At 33.5% G+C, this 20,892-nt stretch overlaps 1 protein-coding gene across 3 annotated transcripts in view; it reads left to right on the forward strand.

Annotated features, from left to right (window-relative positions):
* Positions 1–6,067: 6,067 nt before the first annotated feature.
* Positions 6,068–20,892, forward strand: part of MGA (MAX dimerization protein MGA) — an 86,812-nt gene continuing 71,987 nt past the window's right edge. For all 3 annotated transcript variants that reach the window (XM_051977123.1, XM_051977125.1, XM_051977124.1), the window contains exon 1: positions 6,068–7,236. In XM_051977123.1, the coding sequence (XP_051833083.1) occupies positions 6,167–7,236 (1,070 nt within the window). In that variant the 5' untranslated portion in view covers positions 6,068–6,166. The remainder of the gene's footprint in view (positions 7,237–20,892) is intronic.

Below are 20,892 nucleotides of genomic sequence, written 5' to 3' on the forward strand. Positions count from 1 at the left end.
TAAATTTCCTGAAGTGGAAGAAATCTAAAAGTTTTGAGGTCATGAGGAAATACTTCAAAAATTATTAGGTGCTTACTGTTTTTGTATGTAATTTTGCATTGAATTTGTGGCTATTTTTACATGAGTGTGTTGTTAATTAGATAGTTATTCTACATTGTTTATTGGAATTGACCTGATCACCTCATTGTTGAAAGAGCCAAGTCCATCACAGTTGATCATCACATAATCTTGTTGCTTTGTACAACATTCGTTGGTTTTTTTCACTTCACTTAGGATCAGTTCATGTAAGTTCTTCTAAGCTTTTCTGACATCAACTTGCTCATCATTTCTTATATAGCAATAACATTCCATAACATTCATATACCATAACTTATTTAGCCATATCCTAACTGAAAAGCATCCACTGTTGCCATTTTCTTGCCACTTTGTAAAAATTTATAAACATTTTTTCACATGTGGGTCCTTTTCCCTTTTTTATGTCTTTGGGGTACAAGCCCAGTAGAGGCACTGCTGGATCAAAGAGGTGTACACAGTTTGTCAACCTTTTAGGCATAGTTCCAAATTGCTCTCCAGAATGGTTGGATCAGTTCACAATTCCAGAACAATGTATTAGTGTCCCAGTTTTCCCACATCCCCATCCAACATTTATCATTATCTTTTCCTGTCATCTAATCCAGTCTTAAAGGTATGTAGTAGTACCTCAGTACTACTACATACCTCAGAGTTTTTAAAATTTGCATTTCTCTAATCAATAATGATTTAGAACATTTTTTCATATGACTAGAAATGGTTTTAATTTCTTTGTCTGAAAATTGTCTGTTCATATGCTTTGATCATTTATCAATTGGGGAATAGCTTGTAGTCTTATAAATTTGAGTCAATTCTCTATTTTAAAAATAAGGCCTTTTTCAGAAACATTGTATATAAAAATCTTTTCCCACTTTTCTTCTTCCCTTTTAATTTTGACTGCATTGGTTTTTCAATATTCATTTTTGTAAGATTTTGAGTTTCAAATTTTTTCTGTCTTCCTTACCTCCTCCCTCCCCAAGACAGCAAGCAATCTGATATGGATTATACATGTACAATCTGATTACTCAGAAATTGATGTTGACTGCTGTTGATTTAAATTTCTGTATTTTTCTCCCCCTTGCCTCCCATACTAATAATATATAAACACATTATTATAGGAAATCCTTTTTTTATTTATCTTGAACTTCTGGTGGATAACAGTCTCATTGTGACCAACTGGCCTATTAGATGTTTCCAATTAGATGTCCTTTAGGCACATCCAGGTTAACGTATCCAAAACATTCTTTTGTCGTCTATCTCATTTCTTCCTAATATTTCTATTTTTGTCAGGTTACCAGAGGTTGCATATTTAGATTTTGCATTAGTTCATTTGTCATACATAGTCCTGGCACCTGTTCCTTTTTTTTCATTCATGTGGCTATTATCCTAGTTCAGCCCTCATTTTATTTATATACTATTGCAATGGCCCCTAAATATGTCCCTCTCTCAATCTTTTATTTTTTACCCAGCTGACAAGATGATATTCCTCAAACAGGTTTGACTAGTCTTTTGCTTTCTCAAAAAGCTCCAGGTGTCTTTCTTACTTATAATATGCAAACTCCTCTTTTTATCACTTAAATTCCTTTACAATCTGCAACTTTAGGTGTTCCACCTCTTAACTGGGTTTTTTGTTGTTGAGGTAGTTGGGGTTAAGTGACTTGCCTAGGGTCACACAACTAGGAAATGTTAAGTGTCTGAACTTAGCCGGTCCTCCCGACTTCAGGGCTGGTGTTCTATCGGCAGCGCCATCTAGCTGCCCCCTCTTAATAGGTTTTTAACCAGAAGTTGGATTATCACTTGTTGGCTATGTTATAGTGCGGATTCTTTTTGTGTGTAGGTTGGACTGAGTGGTTGTTGGAATCCTTTCCAACTCTAATTCTGTGTGATACTATGACACCTTGTCAGGTTTACTACACATTACCCATATTTATCCACTCTACACTAAAGCCAAACTGGCATAATGCTATGATTATGCTTCTGCCTCCACTCTCCCCCCCAAAAAAAAAAAAAAAAGAAAAATTAATTTAACATTTCATTTCCTTGCCATTCCATAGCTGCGTGCACTCTCTTCTCTGCTTCCATCATGTGCCTACTATGGTCTTTATCTCTATACTTCTTAGAATCCATGCTTTCCTTCAAAATCCTTCAAGTGCCACGTGTAAAGTGCTCTCTCAGGCTGTTAGATTGTGAGTCTGAGGAATTGAAAGAATGTGTACTATACTACAGTAATAGGGATAGTGGAGAGGGAATAGGGGGAAAGGTAATGAGTTAATTTTTGTACATGTTGAGTTTAAGAATGTCTGTTGAACATCTTTTAGGGATATTTGAAAGGCAGTTGGAGATGCAATATTGGATATCAGAAGAGGTTGGGGCAGGTTGGGTAGATTTGAGAATCATCAACATATAGAGACTGTAATGAAATCCAAGGAAGCTGATGAAAAATCACTACGTGAAGAAATATTGTTATTTATCCTTTGTTTTCAGAGAGGATCATGACATCAAAAAAGATGATGCCATGCATGACTTGTAAGTGAATTATATTTAGGTGAGGAAGGATTGTTAAATCACCAGTCTCATTCTCTCCTCCAGTCATCTGAGATCAGGGATACCTTGGAGGTGGCCCTGCATACAGTGGGAGACCTTGGCCTTTTGAAGCTGAAGCTTTCTTGAATCTCAATTTGTTTGAAGCCGTGCCCATTCAGTGATTGATAGGTAAAAAACTAGTCTTTTACTTAGTCAAAAACAAAATCAGTCTGGCAGGGGAAGATCCTCAGGGTTTCTGCTCAAAACAGAAACAATGGATGTTGACACTCAACTGAGCCATTGGGGCCCAAATTACAAACAAATTAGTTGGTGCGTCAATCTGTAAGAGCCAGTGATTTAGATTTAAGACATGGTTCTTAAGAAAGAAATCTAAACTACAAACCCCACGATAGTTTGTGAAGTTTCAGTGATCAAAGTTGATATTCCTTTGGGGGAGAGCACCTGCAGTTAAGAATATGATAGCCTAATTTGGCAGGGAGAAAAATTCAGAACACAATTTTACAAAAGTGAATGTTGGAAACTATCTTTACATGTATTTGGAAAAATAAAGTATTATTGAAGGAAAAAAGGGGGAGTGTGTGATTCTCTATGTGGACAGAGGAAAGGGAGTAATGGAAAGAAAGAAGGAGGGATGAACTGTGTGCTCAACTGGAACTAGACAGTTGGGTCCCTAGTGGGGCAGCTACTTCTCACAGGTTGTTTGTCTTTTGTTCTTGAAAGAAGACTATGAAATCAGGAAGTGATGCTTTGGATTTCATTTAAGGAGGGCTATGCAGAGTCATCAGTGTCACTCTCATTTGCAGCTATTTGCAAACAGTAACAAGATATAGATCAGGATGCCTGGAGGTGGCCCCAGTAGAAGTGAAAAGATCCCAGGACAGAAATGTGTGGGACATATACAATTAAAATGAATGATCTGGATGAGGATCTAGCAAAGGAGATGGAGAGAAAGTGGTCAGCTAGATAGGAGGAGACTTGGAGAAAGTTTTGCAGAAAACCTAAAAGAAAAGAAAGTAGAAAGAAGATGATCAATAGTGTCTAAAGCTGCAAGAGGTCATGTAGAATAAGGCCTGAGAAAAGAAGGTTGAATCTTAAGGTGAACTAAAGCTAGAAACTAGAAACTAAACCAAGAAGCTGCATTGTAAATAAGTAAGAAGAGGGTGAGAAGAAAAGAAGTGGGGGCATATATTTTAAATATTTTTTAAAGAGGTTTAACCAGAAAAGACAGAAGTATAAAAGATAGTTATAGGGAATAGAAGGATAAAGGTGAAGGTTTTTTCCAGGACTCATGAGACATCGGCATGTTTGTAGGTAAAAAGGAATGAGGCAGTTTACAAGAAGGGATTGAGCAAGTGATAGAGGGGAGATGATAGAGACAAATAGAAAAGACATAAAAATGAATGTTACCTTATTTTGAAAAACACTAGAAAAAAGACTATATGTCATTATGAATTTGTACTTAACTTTTTTTTAAACATAAAATTTCAATTAAAATACTTCTGACCCTGAGCTGCTTAGTATCATCTCTCCTGTTCTGAATTTTTTATTCTCTTCTGAGCATTTGTTGTTTTGCTGACATTCACTATTCTTATGTCAAACCCTCCCCACCCTCCACAAGTATCACAATAAAAATCTCAGAATGTAGTTTATTTATTTATTTTTTTAAACTTAGATTTGGCTTCAGTTCATTCATCCTATTACTCTGGTTTTTGAAGTAAGCCACAATTGTTTAGGTGTAATTCGTTGTATAGTGTAGATGAATTATTGAGAATATTTTGGGTAAATTGAATTTTTATTGATCCAGAAGAGCTAGATATTTATTGTGGGTGATCTTTTTGTAAAGTGGAAGACTTGTTTTGTAAAAACAACAAAAAAAAATCAATAAAAATCTTGTAATAATTTAGTAAGTTTGGATCTTTAAATACTGAGCTTTTCTAAAATTAGGACATATACTTTTTTATTTGTACAGATAATGCTTATTAGTAAGAGTAATCAATTGGGAGAAATAGTTTGAAATAGATTAAAATTAATTTAAAAAAAATTATCGTTAGCTATATGTTGCTCTTTTTGTAGTGATAAAGAATTGGAAATTGAGTGGATGTCCATCGATTGGGGAATGGTTAAATAAATTATGGTATGTGAATGTAATGAAATATTACTGTTCTATAGGAAATGAGGAATAGGCTGATTTCAGAAAAGTCTGCAAAGAGTTACATGAGCTGATGTTGAGGGAAGTGAGCAGAACCAAGAGAACATTGTACACAGTAACAAGAAGATTATATATTAATCAACTGTGATGACATTGGTTTTTTTTATCAATGAAGTGATTCAAGACAATTCCAATATTATTGATGTGCGTTTGAAAATACCATCTGCATCCAGAGAGAGAACTATGGAGACTGAATGTAGATCAAAGCGTACTATTTTTACCCCTTTTTTGGTTTTTTTTTTTTTTTTTCTTTCTTGTGGTTTTTCTCTTTTGGTCTGATTTTTCTTGCACAATGTGATAAATATAGAAATTTTAAAAGGATCATATATGTGATCATATAAAACCTATTTCAGATTGTCTGCTGTTTTTTGGAGGGAGACAGAAAAATTTAGAACATCAAATCTTATAAAAATGAATGTTGAAAACTATCTTTACATGGATCTGGAAAAATAAAATACTTTCGAGGAAAAAAATCATTGCCAGAAAAATTTACTCAAAATTTTTTTCACCTTTAATTTTACTTCATATTGAATTTCAACTGTATTTATTTCCCTGTCTTTCTTTAACCAGTATGCCTTCCTTTTGGGCAAAGATTTTTTAAAAAAGGAGTGGAGGAAAGAAGTTCAGTAAAATAATGCATTGACTTTATTTGCCAACATTTGTAATATTCTCCTCTGCACCCTTTATCTTGTGAAGGGGGGTATATTTGATATTTTTTTCCCAGGGCTTTATAATAACATTGTACTTAGTTCTTATTCTTATTTGTTTCTTTCTATAGTTGAAATTATTGTATATATTGTTTTTCCTGGTTCTTTTTATTTTATTCTACCTTTAATTCATAAAAGTCTTCTCATACTTCTTTAACTTTTGTCATTTTTTGATGGCATAATAATATTTGAGTTCGTGTATCACAATTTATTCCATCATTTCCCTACTTTGTTGTTAACCTTTTTTGGTACCATTAAAAAGTGCAATTATGGATATTTTGGTATATATTTGATCTTTCTTTAACCTCATTAGATTAGTAATGGAGTTTCGTGGATCAAAGGAATGGACATTTTAATTATTGAATGGGTATTTTTACAGTTTTGTAGCAATGGAATGGTATGGTGAAATAATTAAGGTATATTTTTGAGAATACATTGTCCTTTTCAGTTTTTAGATTCATTTTTCACATCCTTGTCATTTTGAAAGTAAGTTGTTATAATATTGTATTATCTATTTTTAAAGAAGATTCAGCTATTTGTTTTGCTTGTTTTCAGGATGATGAGAACACAGGCCGAGCTGTTTTGATTGTGTGTTGTCTACAATTAGTTCAAGAGAGAATTTACTACTAAAGTTATTATGGAGCAACAGCAGCAGGTTGCATTGAATAATCAAGATGGTGGTACTGTATCAGGAGCAGCTCCTGCTTTTTTTGTCATCTTGAAACAGCAGCAAGGAAATAGTAAAACTGATCAAGGGATTTTAGTAGCAAACCGGGATGCCTGTGCTTTAGCCAGCAGTGTGTCATCATCACCAGTAAAAACTAAAGTAAAGACATGCCTTCCTGCTGATTGTACTTCAGGGGGCATCACTGTCACCCTGGATAATAATAGCATGTGGAATGAGTTCTATCATCGAAGCACAGAAATGATTCTAACTAAGCAGGGAAGACGCATGTTTCCTTATTGTCGTTACTGGATAACTGGCTTAAATTCAAATTTGAAATATATCCTTGTAATGGACATTTCTCCTGTGGACAACCATCGCTATAAATGGAATGGCCGCTGGTGGGAACCCAGTGGTAAAGCAGAGCCTCATGTCCTGGGAAGGGTGTTCATTCATCCAGAATCTCCTTCTACAGGCCATTATTGGATGCATCAACCAGTGTCTTTCTATAAACTGAAACTTACCAACAATACACTGGATCAGGAAGGGCACATTATCTTACATTCCATGCATCGTTACCTGCCACGGCTTCACCTGGTACCTGCAGAAAAGGCTACAGAAATTATACAGCTAAATGGTCCTGATGTCCATACCTTCACCTTCCCACAGACTGAGTTCTTTGCAGTGACAGCTTATCAGAACATTCAAATTACCCAGTTAAAAATAGATTACAACCCATTTGCCAAAGGGTTTCGGGATGATGGATTGAACAGCAAACCTCAACGAGATGTGAGACAAAAGAACAGTTCAGACCAAGAAGGGAGTAGTGTCCCCAGTTCTCCTGGTTATCGGGGCCATCTTACTGAAAGTGATGGATCAGAAATACAACAGAGTGTTCCAGATACTGAATTGAGTGGCCATGAACCATCAGAGATGGACTTGGAGAAGGCATCTTTTAATGCAGAACGAGATTTTCTTGGGTTTTTAGATTCTGGTTTGACTCCTGATGGGATTCCACAACTAAAGCAGGAAGCTTCTGAAAGGTATGACAATGTAGTTCTGGTTTTATAGAGTGATAGGTCTGGAGGGATTGTTTTTGTATAGTGGCATTTTAAAATAATGATTATGGACACTTGGCAAATGCTATATCATACTTGAACTATGCAGCATTTGCAAACATTTACTAATGACCATTTTTCATATCTTTCATGTACTTTTTTCCCTTATGAGGGTAGTTGAATTTAAACATTCCTCTCTCACTTTTTCTCCCTCTTCCTTTTTTTGGGGAAGAATTGATATGTGTCAGCAATGTAGGACGTTCCCAGTGAGGACCCTTTTATCAGTGAAGATTGGTACCTTCACAACAACTCAAAATCTTAGTTGTCTGGTATAGTTTAAAACAGAAGTGTCAAATTGTGATGGCAGCAAGTTCTAGTATTAACAGCTCAACCAGATTAAAATGACATATTTGCAAAATAAATAAAAATACAATACAATATAGAGAATGTAATTTTGAAGTTTTCTAAGTTGATAATAGGACTGTTTCTATTTGAGTTTGCTATTACTGCTCTAAAAGGTTAAGTTGAATGGACTTAAAACCGGTTCTTATATTGCCTACAAATTTCATAAATATTTCCTCCAATTTCAGTAACTAAAATTTCTTATTAAAATTGTTATTGGTAGTTTGAGTTCAGGGTATTTTGAATTTCAGACATCTACAGTTGGTTGACATAAGTAGATTATAACTGCCGTGGAGCTTAAAGTAAACTTCTTTTTTTTTTTTTTTAAATTTTTTAATAATTTTTTATTGATATAACGCATGCCAGGGTAATTTTTTACAGCATTATCCCTTGCATTCACTTCTGTTCCGATTTTTCCCCTCCCTCCCTCCACCCCTTCCCCCAGATGGCAAGAGTCCTTTACATGTTGAATGGGTTGCAGTATATCCTAGATACAATATATGTGTGCAGAACCAAACGGTTTTCTTGTTGCACAGGGAGAATTGAATTCAGAAGGTATAAATAACCCGGGAGGAAAAACATAAATGCAAGCAGTTTATATTCATTTCCAGTGTTCTTTCTCTGGGTGTAGCTGCTTCTGTCCATCTTTGATCAATTAAGGCTCTCTTTATCAAAGAGGTCCACTTCCATCAGAATACATCCTCAAACAGTATCATTGTTGAGGTATATAATGATCTCCTGGTTCTGCTCATTTCACTCAGCATCAGTTCATGTAAGTCTCGCCAGTCCTCTCTGTATTCATCCTGCTGGTCGTTCCTTACAGAACAATAATATTCCATAACGTTCATATACCACAATTTACTCAACCATTCTCCAATTGATGGGCATCCTTTCATTTTCCAGCTTCTAGCCACTACAAACAGGGCTGCCACAAACATTTTGGCACATACAGTCCCTTTCCTTTCTTTAGTATCTCTTTGATGTATAAGCCCAGTAGAAACACTGCTGGATCAAAGGGTATGCACAGCTTGATAACTTTTTGAGCATAATTCCAAATTGCTCTCCAGAATGGCTGGATGTGTTCACAATTCCACCAACAATGTATCAGTGTCCCTGTTTTCCCACATCCCCTCCAACATTCCCCATTATCTTTCCCTGTCATTCTAGCCAATCTGACAGGTGTGTAGTGGTATCTCAGAGTTGTCTTAATTTGCATTTCTCTGATTAATAATGATTTGGAGCATATTTTCATATGTCTATAAATAGTTTCAATTTCTTCATCTGAGAATTGTCTGTTCATATCCTTTGACCATTTATCAATTGGAGAATGGTTTGATTTCTTATAGATTAGGGTCAATTCTCTATATATTTTGGAAATGAGGCTAAAGTGAACTTCTAAGTTTAATCATTAAAAGGATCGGTTATGTGCCTTCATCCAATATGTTAAAAATGTTAACTAAGATACCATTTCAGGTAGGGCCCTTGCATTATGCTATTGATGACCACTTTGAAAAATTATAATTTATTGCTTATGTTCTTTTCCTTCAGATTTCACTGAGTAATGTGTGCTCAGGTGCTTAAAACCCTGTAGAGGTTCTTTAATCAGTATTGATGGGAAAAGAGTTATATCATTGTTTTAGGGTTCTTGCATGGTTCGCACCAACTTTTTTTTTTTTTTTTTGGAGACAGTTGGGATTAAGGGACTTGTACAAGGTCACAGAGCTGGTAAGAGTATAGACTTTTAATGAACCAGCTATTGAAATAAATCAAATTCATCTTAATAGGGTTTTATGGACCATTCAAGACTAGTGATCATACAATTAAAGATAGGTAACATATTTGAATGGATTGTAAGACCATTTAGTTCTCTCATCCAGTTACTGGTTAAATAGTTTGTGAATTATCCATGCCCTAAGTTGCTTTAGTCTCCCTCTTAACTTTTTGTCATTAATACCTCCACCAGAGGCTTAGAGAAAGAGGAGTATGGGTTAACACTGAAATAAATTGTGGGTATTTTTTCCTCCATTTCTTTTTCCTTTTCTTTTTTGTTTTTTCGCTCCTTAACTGGGTAAATGATTTGTTGATGAAACTAGAAGTAAAAATGAGACTTTTGGATTATCTTGATGTATCTTGTTTTTGCTCATCTAGTTTTGCGGGTTCATCAGAATTAATAGAATAAATAACAGATTATTAGCTATTTCATTTGCTTGTATCTTTTAACATATTGTATGTTTGTTTCCACATGTTTACCAAGTGTTTTTCTCCCATTTAATGAGGAGGAACATTTTGCCTAAAAAATTATCTCTTTTCCCTTTCTATTTCACTCTACAGAGATTTTAGGATTTAGTATTTGATTCTTGGGAATCATCTAATCTAGCTTCTCACTTTGCAGATGAGAAAACTGATAGCTAGAGAGGTTTAGTTTTCCAAAGTATTAAGTAAGGTTAGAATTTAATTTATCATCCTTTACTCCCAAATCCAGTGCTGCTTCTACTTTATTAGAGATTTAATCTCTCTCTTTTTTAAGCATCTCCAGTTTCTCTTTCTGTGAGTTTTTGAGGATTTATGTAGGTCTTCTGCTTTCTTGAAAGCAAAAATTGTATTTCAGAGTTTCATTCATGATTTTTGTTTTTTACATGAGCTAATTTTCAAATTAAATTTTTCCCTTCATTTAACCAAAATTTGCCTTCCATTGAAAAAAAAGAAAAGCAACAAAGATGTATTGTTAAGCAAAACAATTTCCCTTATTGACTTGTCCAATAAACTATCTCTCAGTGTGTACTTTGAGTACATAAACTTTTTGTCAGGAGATAGATAGTATACTTCCTTATGAATCATCTGAAATTGTATTTGATTATTGAATGGATCATAATTTTCAAGTTTTTCAAAGTTTTGTTTTACAATATTGTTGTTACTGTATAAGTTGTTGTTCTGCTAACTTCATGCTTTTCATTTCATGTGAGTCTTCCTAAGTGTCTCCAAAATTGTCCCTTTAATCAAAGATGTTAACTTGCAGGCTAATATCAGCCAAAAAAACTCCTGAGTGCTACCTGAAACAGATTAGAATGTAACTGGAAAGTATTTAACAAAATAAATAAAAATACAGTACAATGTGAGTAATAAATAAAAATACAGTACAATGTGAGTAATGTTAATTTGTTATTTTCTAAGTCAACATGACCCCACAGGGATATGTTTTTATTTGACTTTGACACCAGTGAGTTTCATCATTTCCTATATCAGTCATTTCTTTATATATTCTCTAAACCTTTCATTCCTACCATTCAATTGAGCTTCGCTTATACTAAAGAAAACTGTAAGGAAATCCAAGGAACACAGCAACTGTCTGACGTATGCAGTGTTCTGCACCTAGATTCCTTTCATCATCTTTGGGTCCAAGATTGACATATATTACTTTTTTTGTTTTGCTTCCTCTTAGTGATATTTTCATTTGTGTTGTCATCATTGTTTAAGTGGATTTCTTTGTTCTGCTTACTTCATTCTTAACGCTTTTTAGTCATATTTTTCAAAATTCCTTGTGTTTATAATTTTACAACAGTTTATCAGCAACAGCATTACAACATATTCATGTGCCAAAATTTATTTGTTTCCTAATTAATGGGCACTTATTTTAACATTTTTTTTATTCTCTCAGAAAGTGTTGCTATAAGTTTTTTGATATTCACAGGACCTTTATGTATCATACTTTTATTATCTCCTAAATTTTAGTGTAAGCAGGCAGTGTAGCTCTACTTTTTCTCTTGACTCTTTACTAATAGGAAGTAGTATTTTACTATACCTAATATACATATAATAACTTTTCTTTGAAAGACACTAATCATGGTCTCTTTGAATTGGAAGATATTTCAAGGGTCATCTAGTTCAACTCATACCGAATAAAGTCAATCTACTTTATAGCTTCCTCTCTAACTTATCATTTGCCTTTTTTTGGGGGGAAGGAGAGGGTGGAGGGCTCAGGCAGTTGGGGTTAAGTGACTTGCCCAGGGTTACAGAGCTAGGAAATGTTAAGTGCCTGAGGCCAGATTTGAACTCAGGTCCTCCTGACTTCAGGGCTGGTGCTCTATCCACTGTACCACCTAGCTGCCCCTTTAGCTATTCTTTTTAAGTCCTCCAGTGATAAATGATAAATCTTTTTGGAATTAGCCTACTTAAATAGATCAGATTATTAGAAATTCTTCTGCACAGTAGTAATTTAGTAGAAGGAGCATCTGATTTAAGTCAAAAGACCTAAATTTGACTGTGTAATGTCATCAAATCAGTCTCCCTGGGCTTTAGTTTTTTCTTTTTCAGGTCTCTTTTAGCACAGAAACTGTGATCTTACGCACGGACCTTACGCATTGCTGTGAGGTATGTACTAGAAGGACTACCAATGTTTTTCAGATGTCAAAACAGAAATGCATTGAGGTTAAGGGTTAGTTAACAAATAATTACTTATAAATGCTTACTGTGTGCCAGGCACTGGATTAAGAACTGGGGACTTGAGCAACATTGTGATTATGAGTCTAAGAGGTAAAATTTGAACCACTTTTTTGATTTAAAAAAAAAAAACCAAAAAACGGCCATTCCACTGTTCTTTGTGTCTTGTTGCTTTAAGATTCAATCCAACAAGTACCAGGTTATACTCATTGGTAGAGATATAAAGACAAAAAACATTTATTGCTCACCTCAAAGAGCTTTCATTTACTGGAACACAATCTATACATTTGTGTTCTTTTATTTTATTTATTATTTTATTTTATTTTATTTTTGGTAGGAAGCGGCATCTGAATTGTGCTTTGAAGGAAACTTTTAAGGGGTTGAAATAAGGCAGGATAGTATTCTAGTTTTGCTAATGAGAAACAATCATTAGATTTAGATGGGTTCATGAAATTCCTAAGTTCCCCAAAAAGTTTTCCTTCCTAAAAATGCTTATGTACATGTATCCTCCTTGTGGAATGTAAACTTCTTGAGGGCAAGGACTGTTTTTTTCTTTCTTTCTTTCTTTCTTTTTTTTGTATCTGTTTATAGCAAAGTGGTTTTTGTTTATATAGCTTAATAAATTGAATTCATTTAGCATTGAAAGAGGCAGTATGGTTCACTCTGGTGTTGGAAACTCTATTGTTCAGGATTGAGGAAAGTATGGCTGTCTTTTTCTAGGAGTTTGATTGTTAAAAGAAAGAAAAAAATAAAAGAATTAAGATTGTGAGAGACCTGACACAGTCGGCAGACTGTGCAGCAGAGGAGGAACTTATCAGGTAGGGAGAGGTTGAAGATGAAAGGATCAAAAGAGCAAAGGTCCAGTGGCTTTATAATTTAGGAAGCAAATAGGAATGCAGGCTTTGTATATCTTGTTCAGATACTAGAGAAGAAGAAAATTTGGAATGATGAAGAAAGAGAAGTTTTTGAGACGAGGGAGAAGAGAATCCACTGCTGTGGTGGATTGCTGTGGTTGGCATGGATTTTTTTTCTTTTACATAGGAGGGGAGACCCTGTGGTAAAATGGCTTGAAAAAGTGTAGGGGTCCCAAAGAAAGAAAACTTAATAACTGTTTGAGGAGTGTAATTGTCAAGAATAAAAGGATTACTATATAGGTCATGAATGCTTTGTAGTGAGCCCACTTGTTATGATTGTATTGTTTTTTTTCTATTAGTGTTTAGCATCAAAGATTGGAAGGAGAAAAGGCAGGGAAAGACCCTCTACAGTAATCAACACACAAATACAATGTAAGCTAACACCATATCTATTACATACTAAACACTCAAATTATTTTTCATTTGTTGAAAGTACATACTAGGCTGATTTCAGAAAAGCCTGGAAAGACTTACATGAACAGATGCTAAGTGAAGTGAGCAGCACCAAGAGAACATTGTACACGGAAACAACAAGATTATGTGATGATCAATTGTGTGATGGACTTGATGCTTCAACAGTGAGATGGTCCAAGACAGTTCCAATAGACTTGTGATGGAAAATGCCATCCACATCCAGAGAGAGAGCCATGGAGACTGTATGTGGATCAAAGCAAATCCCTTTTTGGTTTTGGTTGTTTGCTTATTTCTTTCCTGTCTTTTTTTCCCCTCCTCTTTTGATCTGATTTTTCTTTGCAACATGACAAATTTGGAAAGACGTTTAGAAGAATTATACACATATAATCTATATGTGATTCCTTGCTGTCTTTGGGATGGGGGAGGGAGGAAGAGATGGAGAAAAATTTGGAACACAAAGGTTTTGCAAAGGTTCGTGTTAAAAACCAATTTTGCATATGATTAGAAAAATAAAATGCTATTAAAAAAAAAGTACATGCTGAAGACTACTTACTTTATTTAGTAAATTTAGGTCTTTATTGGATATGTTGAATACCATAGAGAGGTTTCATTCTTTTGAAGTTTTATTTAGGTTTAAATTTATAAGCCAAGAGCATTACAAAAGCATTTAAGAAGAAGGAATATAAGAAGTAAAATCTAAAATATTGTAAATCATTGGCCTATGTTTATAATCTTCCGTTATTTAGAATTATCATAGTATTTCTATTGTCTTTTTCTTTTGGATCTTTTCGAACCATCTTAATTATATGTATAATATGAATTTACATATAATTAAGATGGTTCGAAAAAGATCCAGAAGAATTGTTGTGGCTTTTAACTATGTGGTTGTAGTCAGTATGCATGTTTAAATGTTATGTATGTTAATTTGTCTTATGTGCATATGCCATTAACAAATAATTTATTTGGTCCTTTCCAAATTGATGATGAACCTCATTTGTTAACAGTTTTTTATTCTTAAAATAAGGCCTTTTTTTTTTTAATCCCTTTCTATGTTGTCTTTTATATATGATTCCAGCAGTGGAACTATTGTGTCACAGGATGGGCACAGTTTCTGCAACTTAATTGTATAATTTCACATTGCTTTACAATTGGTTCAACTGTACCAGCAATATAAAGAACTGCTGTTTTACAAAACAGTACCAGTATTGATTTTTGTCATCTTACAATAACTTTTCCAGTTTAATGATTAAGTAGGCACTGAGTTGTTTGCATTTCTCTAATTACTGGAGATTTTGAACAATTTTTTCCCATGTGGTTGCTAATTGGTTTCATCTTTTGAAAACTACTTCTTCATATATTTACCACTTGTATATTAGGTAACTCACATTGTTAGAAATTTGTCAATCTTTTCTACATTGTGGATGATCTAGAAATGTTTGGTACAATGTTTTTCCAGTTTTGTTTCCTTCCTTATTCTGGATATATTGATTTATCCTGTGGAAAATATCTTTATGAAGTCAGTTAATTTTTTTGCTCTTAAAATTTCCTCTAATTTACATTTTACAATTTTATATCTTTCTCAGAATTATGAAAACTATTAACATCCACTTGCCCCATTGTTGAATTTCTTCACATGAACCTATACAGAATAATTTATTCTGCCAACTTTTCTTTTTGAGAACTTAGACTGTTTTAATTTTTGTCTTTATATCTACAGTGGTTTGCATTTAGGTGCTCAGTAAATGATTTTTAAATTTAATCTTTCTAATACACAGTGACACAATACTTTTAAAAACTCTATTTTTAATGTTATACGTTTCTTTTTTTCATATATTTAAAAAAAGAAAGCATTATTGAAAAATGTGGTATGGATTGAACTATCTTATACTCTTTCAATTTTTTTTATTTTTTTATGTTTTTGCATTTATTTTAGGTTATGCAAGTACATTAATTTTTTTTTCATATTTTCATATGAATCATGTTGGGAAGAGAAAAATCAGAATAAAAGGGAGAAACCATGAGGGGGGAAAAAACAGAAGAAAAGAAAAAGGTGAAAATACTGTGTTTTGATTTGTGTTTATACTCTATGGTTCTTTCTCTGAATGTAGATGGCATTTTCCTTCCAAAGTTTATTGGAATTGCCTTGGGTCACTGAATTGCTGAGCAGAGCCAAGTATATTATAATTGATCATCACATAATCTTGTTGCTATATACAATGTTTTTCTGCTTCTGCTTGCTTCACTCAGCATCAGTTTATGTAAGTCTTTCCAGGCTTTTTAAAAATCGATCTGTTCCATTATTTTTGTATTCCATTATTTTCATATACCATAATTTATTCAGCCATTCTTCAATTGATGATCATCTATTCATTTTCCCATTCTTTCCCACCACAAAAAGAGCTGCTACCAACATTTTTGTATATATGGGTCTTTTTTCTTTAGTGAGACTGCTGCATCAAAGGATAATGCATAGTTCTATAATCCTTTGGGCATAGTTCCAAGTTGCTGTCTGGAATGGTTGAATCACTTTACAACTCGACCAACAGTGCGTTAGTGTTCCAGTTTTCCCACATCCTCTCTAACATTTCTCATATTTTTTCCTTTCATCTTAGCCACTCTGAAAGATATGAGGTGTTACTTCAGAGTTATTTTCTAATTTCTCTAATTAATAGTGATTTATAACATTTTTTCATTTGACTATAGATGGCTTTAATTTCTTCATCTGAAAATTGTCTATTTGTATCTTTAGACCATTTATCAATTGGAGGAGAGCTATACATTTCAAATAGCTGTATTTTAATTATGAGTCCCATTTCTTCAATTGTCAGTGATAAATATAAGATTGATTTTTTTTTATTGTCCCTTTGAATCAGGATTGCTAGTTCATTTTATTTCTTGCCTGTTTTTTTTTGTATTTGTTTATAAGAGACCAAGTTTTATGGCAGATTTCTTTCTTGGATTTTGTTTCCTGTGGATTTCTGGATCTTTAATTAGTGCTTTTCCCCTTCATTTTTAAAAATTGCTTTTATCTGCTGTCTTTCAGAGGCCCATCTAGCCCAATCTCCTCATTTTACAAATGAGGAAACGAACAACCAGAAAAGTTGAGTAGTGTCCAAAGGGATACAAACCAAGGTTCTTTGACTCTAACATTTCCTATTCTTTCCTACTTGCACATGCAGGCCTGGCTCGCATGCATGCATGTGTGTGTAAATGTATATGTGTGTATAGAATCATATACACATCTAAATCTGTCTAGCCCTCTTGATCAGATTTCCAAAACACCACAAATATATACAACCTTTATGGTTATATAATCCATTTCTGGCCAAAAGACCCATCTTGGCTTATATTTTAAACTGATTTTGAAGATTGACTAGCTGTATATGATTATTTAGGTTTATGGCTTATATGCTGTTGATCATTTGCTATAAACAAAATTCAGTTTCATGGTCAAATCAAGATAGTAAGAAAATATCCTTTTTTGGTAAGAATTCTCAAAAAAGAAAATGATCAGATTTCTGGAGCATAGTCTTACTGTTCCTTCATTAAGAGTGTATGTTCTATGCAAGCATAATATTTTATATGTCTCACTAGAATGTAAGAATTTAGGTCCTGGTGGAAATTGAACAAAACAGAAACAACCCTCTTCTCCCCCCACTCCCTTCTTATATAGGTATAAAGTAGTATACAGAAATTAAATCAGGACGTTTAGAGAAGATGAAGGCATAGCCATGAATGGAATTCTGAATTTTAAGAAATAGAATACCCTTAAAATATCTTAACAAAATTGAAATAATTAGGAAAGATAGATCACAGTATTTTGAGCTGAAATAGATATCTATGTAGAGTTTATCTAATATTAGATAAGCAAACTGAAGTCCAGAAGAAAGTCATAGAATAATAGATCTAGAGCAGAAAGAGATCTTAGTCTCTATTTTGTGGCTTGGTAGAGGTCACACAGGTAGCAAATAATGGTTTCAGGATTTGATTCTAGATCCTCTGACAGTATTTTTTCCATTAGGAAATAAGGAAATTGCCATGGGCTTGAAGCAAGAACAGGAATGGTGAAGACACATTCGTTTTTGAAAAACGTTAGGCAAGAATTGTGTTCATTTTTTGGCAGCCTTTTACCTTTCATGCTAGTGAATTTGAACAATCCTATATATATCTCTATACTCTTCCATTTTTTTCCTCTTTATCTTGGCTACTATCACTGTAAATGTCATCCAGGTTTGCACTTTTTTGTTTCAGTGAAAGACAGGATTTATGAACTTATAGCCCCAAGATTATATAATGAAAGACTAGATTTAGGATTTAATTCAGGGTTTTGTTTTAATGTGTGTTAGTTTCACTTTGGCAATAAATTGAAGAGGAATTATTTATGTCCTTTAAGCAAAGATGCATTTATTTATTTATTTATTGGTTGGGAATTTTAATTGTTGCCCTTTGATTTGCATAACAATCTCGGTTCTTGTTTCTTCTCCCTCTCCCTCTCCCTCTCCCTCTCCCTCTCCTCACAGCTTCTTTATTTTCTATCATTAATGAAATCTTGAATTATTGGTTTGTAAGAGGCAGCTGGATGGCACAGTAGGTAGAGCACCAGCCCTGAAGTCAGAAAAGACCTGAGTTCAAATGTGACCTCAGACACTTAACACTTCCTAGCTGTGTGACCCTGGGCAAGTCACTTAACCCCAATTGCCTCAGCAAAAAAAAAAAAAAAAAAAAAAAGAATGATTTGTTTGTAAGATTTTTTTTTAAAAAGCTTTTTTGTTTTCAAAAGATATGCATGGATAATTTTTCAACATTAACCCTTGCAAAATCTTGTGTTCAAATTCCCCCCCTCTCCTACCCCTTTCTTTAGATAGCAAGCAATTAATATATGATAAACATGACTATATATATATAAAATCTAATATGTGCACATTTGTACAATTATCTTGCTGAACAGGAAAAATCAAATTAAAAAGTAAAAAAGAAATGAGAAAGAAAATAAAATGCAAGCAAACAACAACAAAAAGGGTGAAAATGCTATGTTGTGATCTATACTCAGTTCCCACAATCCTCTCGCTGGGTATAGATGGCTTTCTTCATCACAAGATAATTGGAACTGGTTACAGCCTTATTTTCAAAACATACTCTTCTCCACATTGTAACATAGGGGGAAAAATAAGTAAAAACCAACTTTCCTAGTGAGCCTGACTGTTTCTGTAGCAAATAGGACCTCACTTTATCAAAAGATGGGAAATGTTTTTGCAATTAATTAAATTCAGTTTCCTTTTACTATTATTTTCTTTAATGTTACTGTAGTCTTTGTGTTCATAGTTCTAGTTCTGTTTTCAAGTCCTCTAAACTACATGTGTGTAGTAGAGCTACCCTTGTTTTTAATTAGTCACTTGTTCTTTTGTGAGTAATCAGAGAAACTTTGAATAATAGAACTTCATTATGTTCGTAATAGTAGTAAATTTAAAGAGGAAAAAATGCTTGATTTTGTTTCAAATTTGATGAATTGATGCCAACTTATTGCTTTTAAGTTGGGGGTACTAATTAACTATTGAGGTTTTGAGACATATTTTTTTCCACCACTTTCATATCTTAGAGATAATTTAAGAAACTAACCTCAAGTGGAAACACTTGATAGCTATCACAACTCTGATTCTTGGGTTGCCCTCATTACTTGACATCCCTATTGATAGAGTTTCAGGCATGAAAATCATATTAAGTTGCAGGTCTTTTTTTCTTTTCTTTCTCTCATTCTTTCTCTGTGTGTGTTTCTGTCTCTCTTTTTCAAATCTGGGAATGAAGGCTTTATAACTGCTTCTAAAAGATTATAAACTTTCAAAACTTCAGTGGAGTGAGTTTAAATACTTTAACATTTTTTTACCTTTTCTTATGTGTTTATGTATATACCTATTTAGCCTGAATCTAGACAATCTGTAAAGTAAGATCCCTTGCAAAGAATAATAAAAGTATACACACTGGGGGGGATGGACCCTAACCAGTTTATCCCACTTGATTTCTTTCCTCAGTAGACAACTGGGTTTCGTGGTCTTCCTTGAGGAAGTACAGCTACTCCTTTTGCTCAAATTGTCATTAATGGTTTAATCATCTTCAAAGTTTGAAGTAGATATGAGTTTGGTCATAGTCCACATGATTATCTCTTTTAATCAGTACTAGAATGATAAATATATGCTGTATTTGGTGTTAATCTAGGCTAGCATCTCAGTTCTGCCCCTTATTTATTACTTTTGTGACTTTGAACAGATGATTTAACTGTTCTGTTTCAATTTTCTCTTTTGTAAAATGTAGGAATTGGACCATATGAACACTATGGGGTTTTTAACTCATAAATATGTGATTCAGTAGTATATTTCTCAAGTTCTAAACTATCTCAAGTATAAGTGAAATAACTAGCATGATTGATGTTGAATGATTTATGAAGATCTAAAAAGGGGGGGATCTTAATCAAGGATCCATTAACTTAAAATTATTTTTTTAATAGTTAGATACAATTGATTTCTTTTGTAATTCTTAGCATTTTATCTTACATATTTAAAAACATTTTATTCTGAGAAGGGATTCATACTAGACTGCTAAATAGGAACATGACCCAATATATAGTCTACAATATTGAGCCAAATTGAGACTTGCTCTGTTTTGTCTCTTTCCTTACCTCCTCCCCCCGGCCCCCATAAAAACAAGGAACAGGCAGAATTTCTGAAGAATTATATTTAGATTCTGTGTAGGAAAAAAAAGAGTACATTAGAAGAAAGCAAGCTTTGTCATTTTGAAGTCTTCAAGCAAAGGCCCAATGATCAAATGTCAGATATATTATAGAGGATAATCTTTCTTTCTTCAAGTGATATACTAAGTAATCTTAAAAAGTCTTTTTCTCCTCTGGCATTCTATGAGTCTCTGAAATGAAAACCTATTACCTGATCCAGAGTTGGTGGTAACATCCATTTTCTTATTCTTGATCTCTCTAATCATTAGAATTATAAATATAGTTTTGTTTAAACTTGTAATCTGTTGGTGTGTAAAACAGGATTTTGGATCCAGTTATCTATAGTTTGCTTTTGTATTCTGTATTTGAAAAATACTTTTATTTTTAAAAAGGATAAGGAGACACAAGTTGGTAAGAAAATGAGAATTTTTATACTTCAAAAAGAGAAAGCCCTTTTTAAACTTTTCAGAAAAACAGATTGTAGCAGACTTTTTGGAAATCATAAAAAAGCAAAACAAAACAATTTCTCCCCTTTATTTGGATCAGGAGAAAATTGTGGAAACTGTTAGCTCTTAATAAAAACTTAAAATTCTTTTTTTTACCCTTTCCCAGTTTGAACAGAGAAGTCCACTTTCAACTGGCCTTATTTGGTTTTCTGTCACTGAAATGAATTTTTGAGGAAGATGCAGCTAAGAAATAAATAACTTAGTGGTAGGATTCTGGTTTTGAAATGTGTTATCCTGAGACCAGCTT

This window comes from Antechinus flavipes, chromosome 2, assembly GCF_016432865.1.
Source record: "Antechinus flavipes isolate AdamAnt ecotype Samford, QLD, Australia chromosome 2, AdamAnt_v2, whole genome shotgun sequence".
Lineage (NCBI taxonomy): Eukaryota > Metazoa > Chordata > Mammalia > Dasyuromorphia > Dasyuridae > Antechinus > Antechinus flavipes.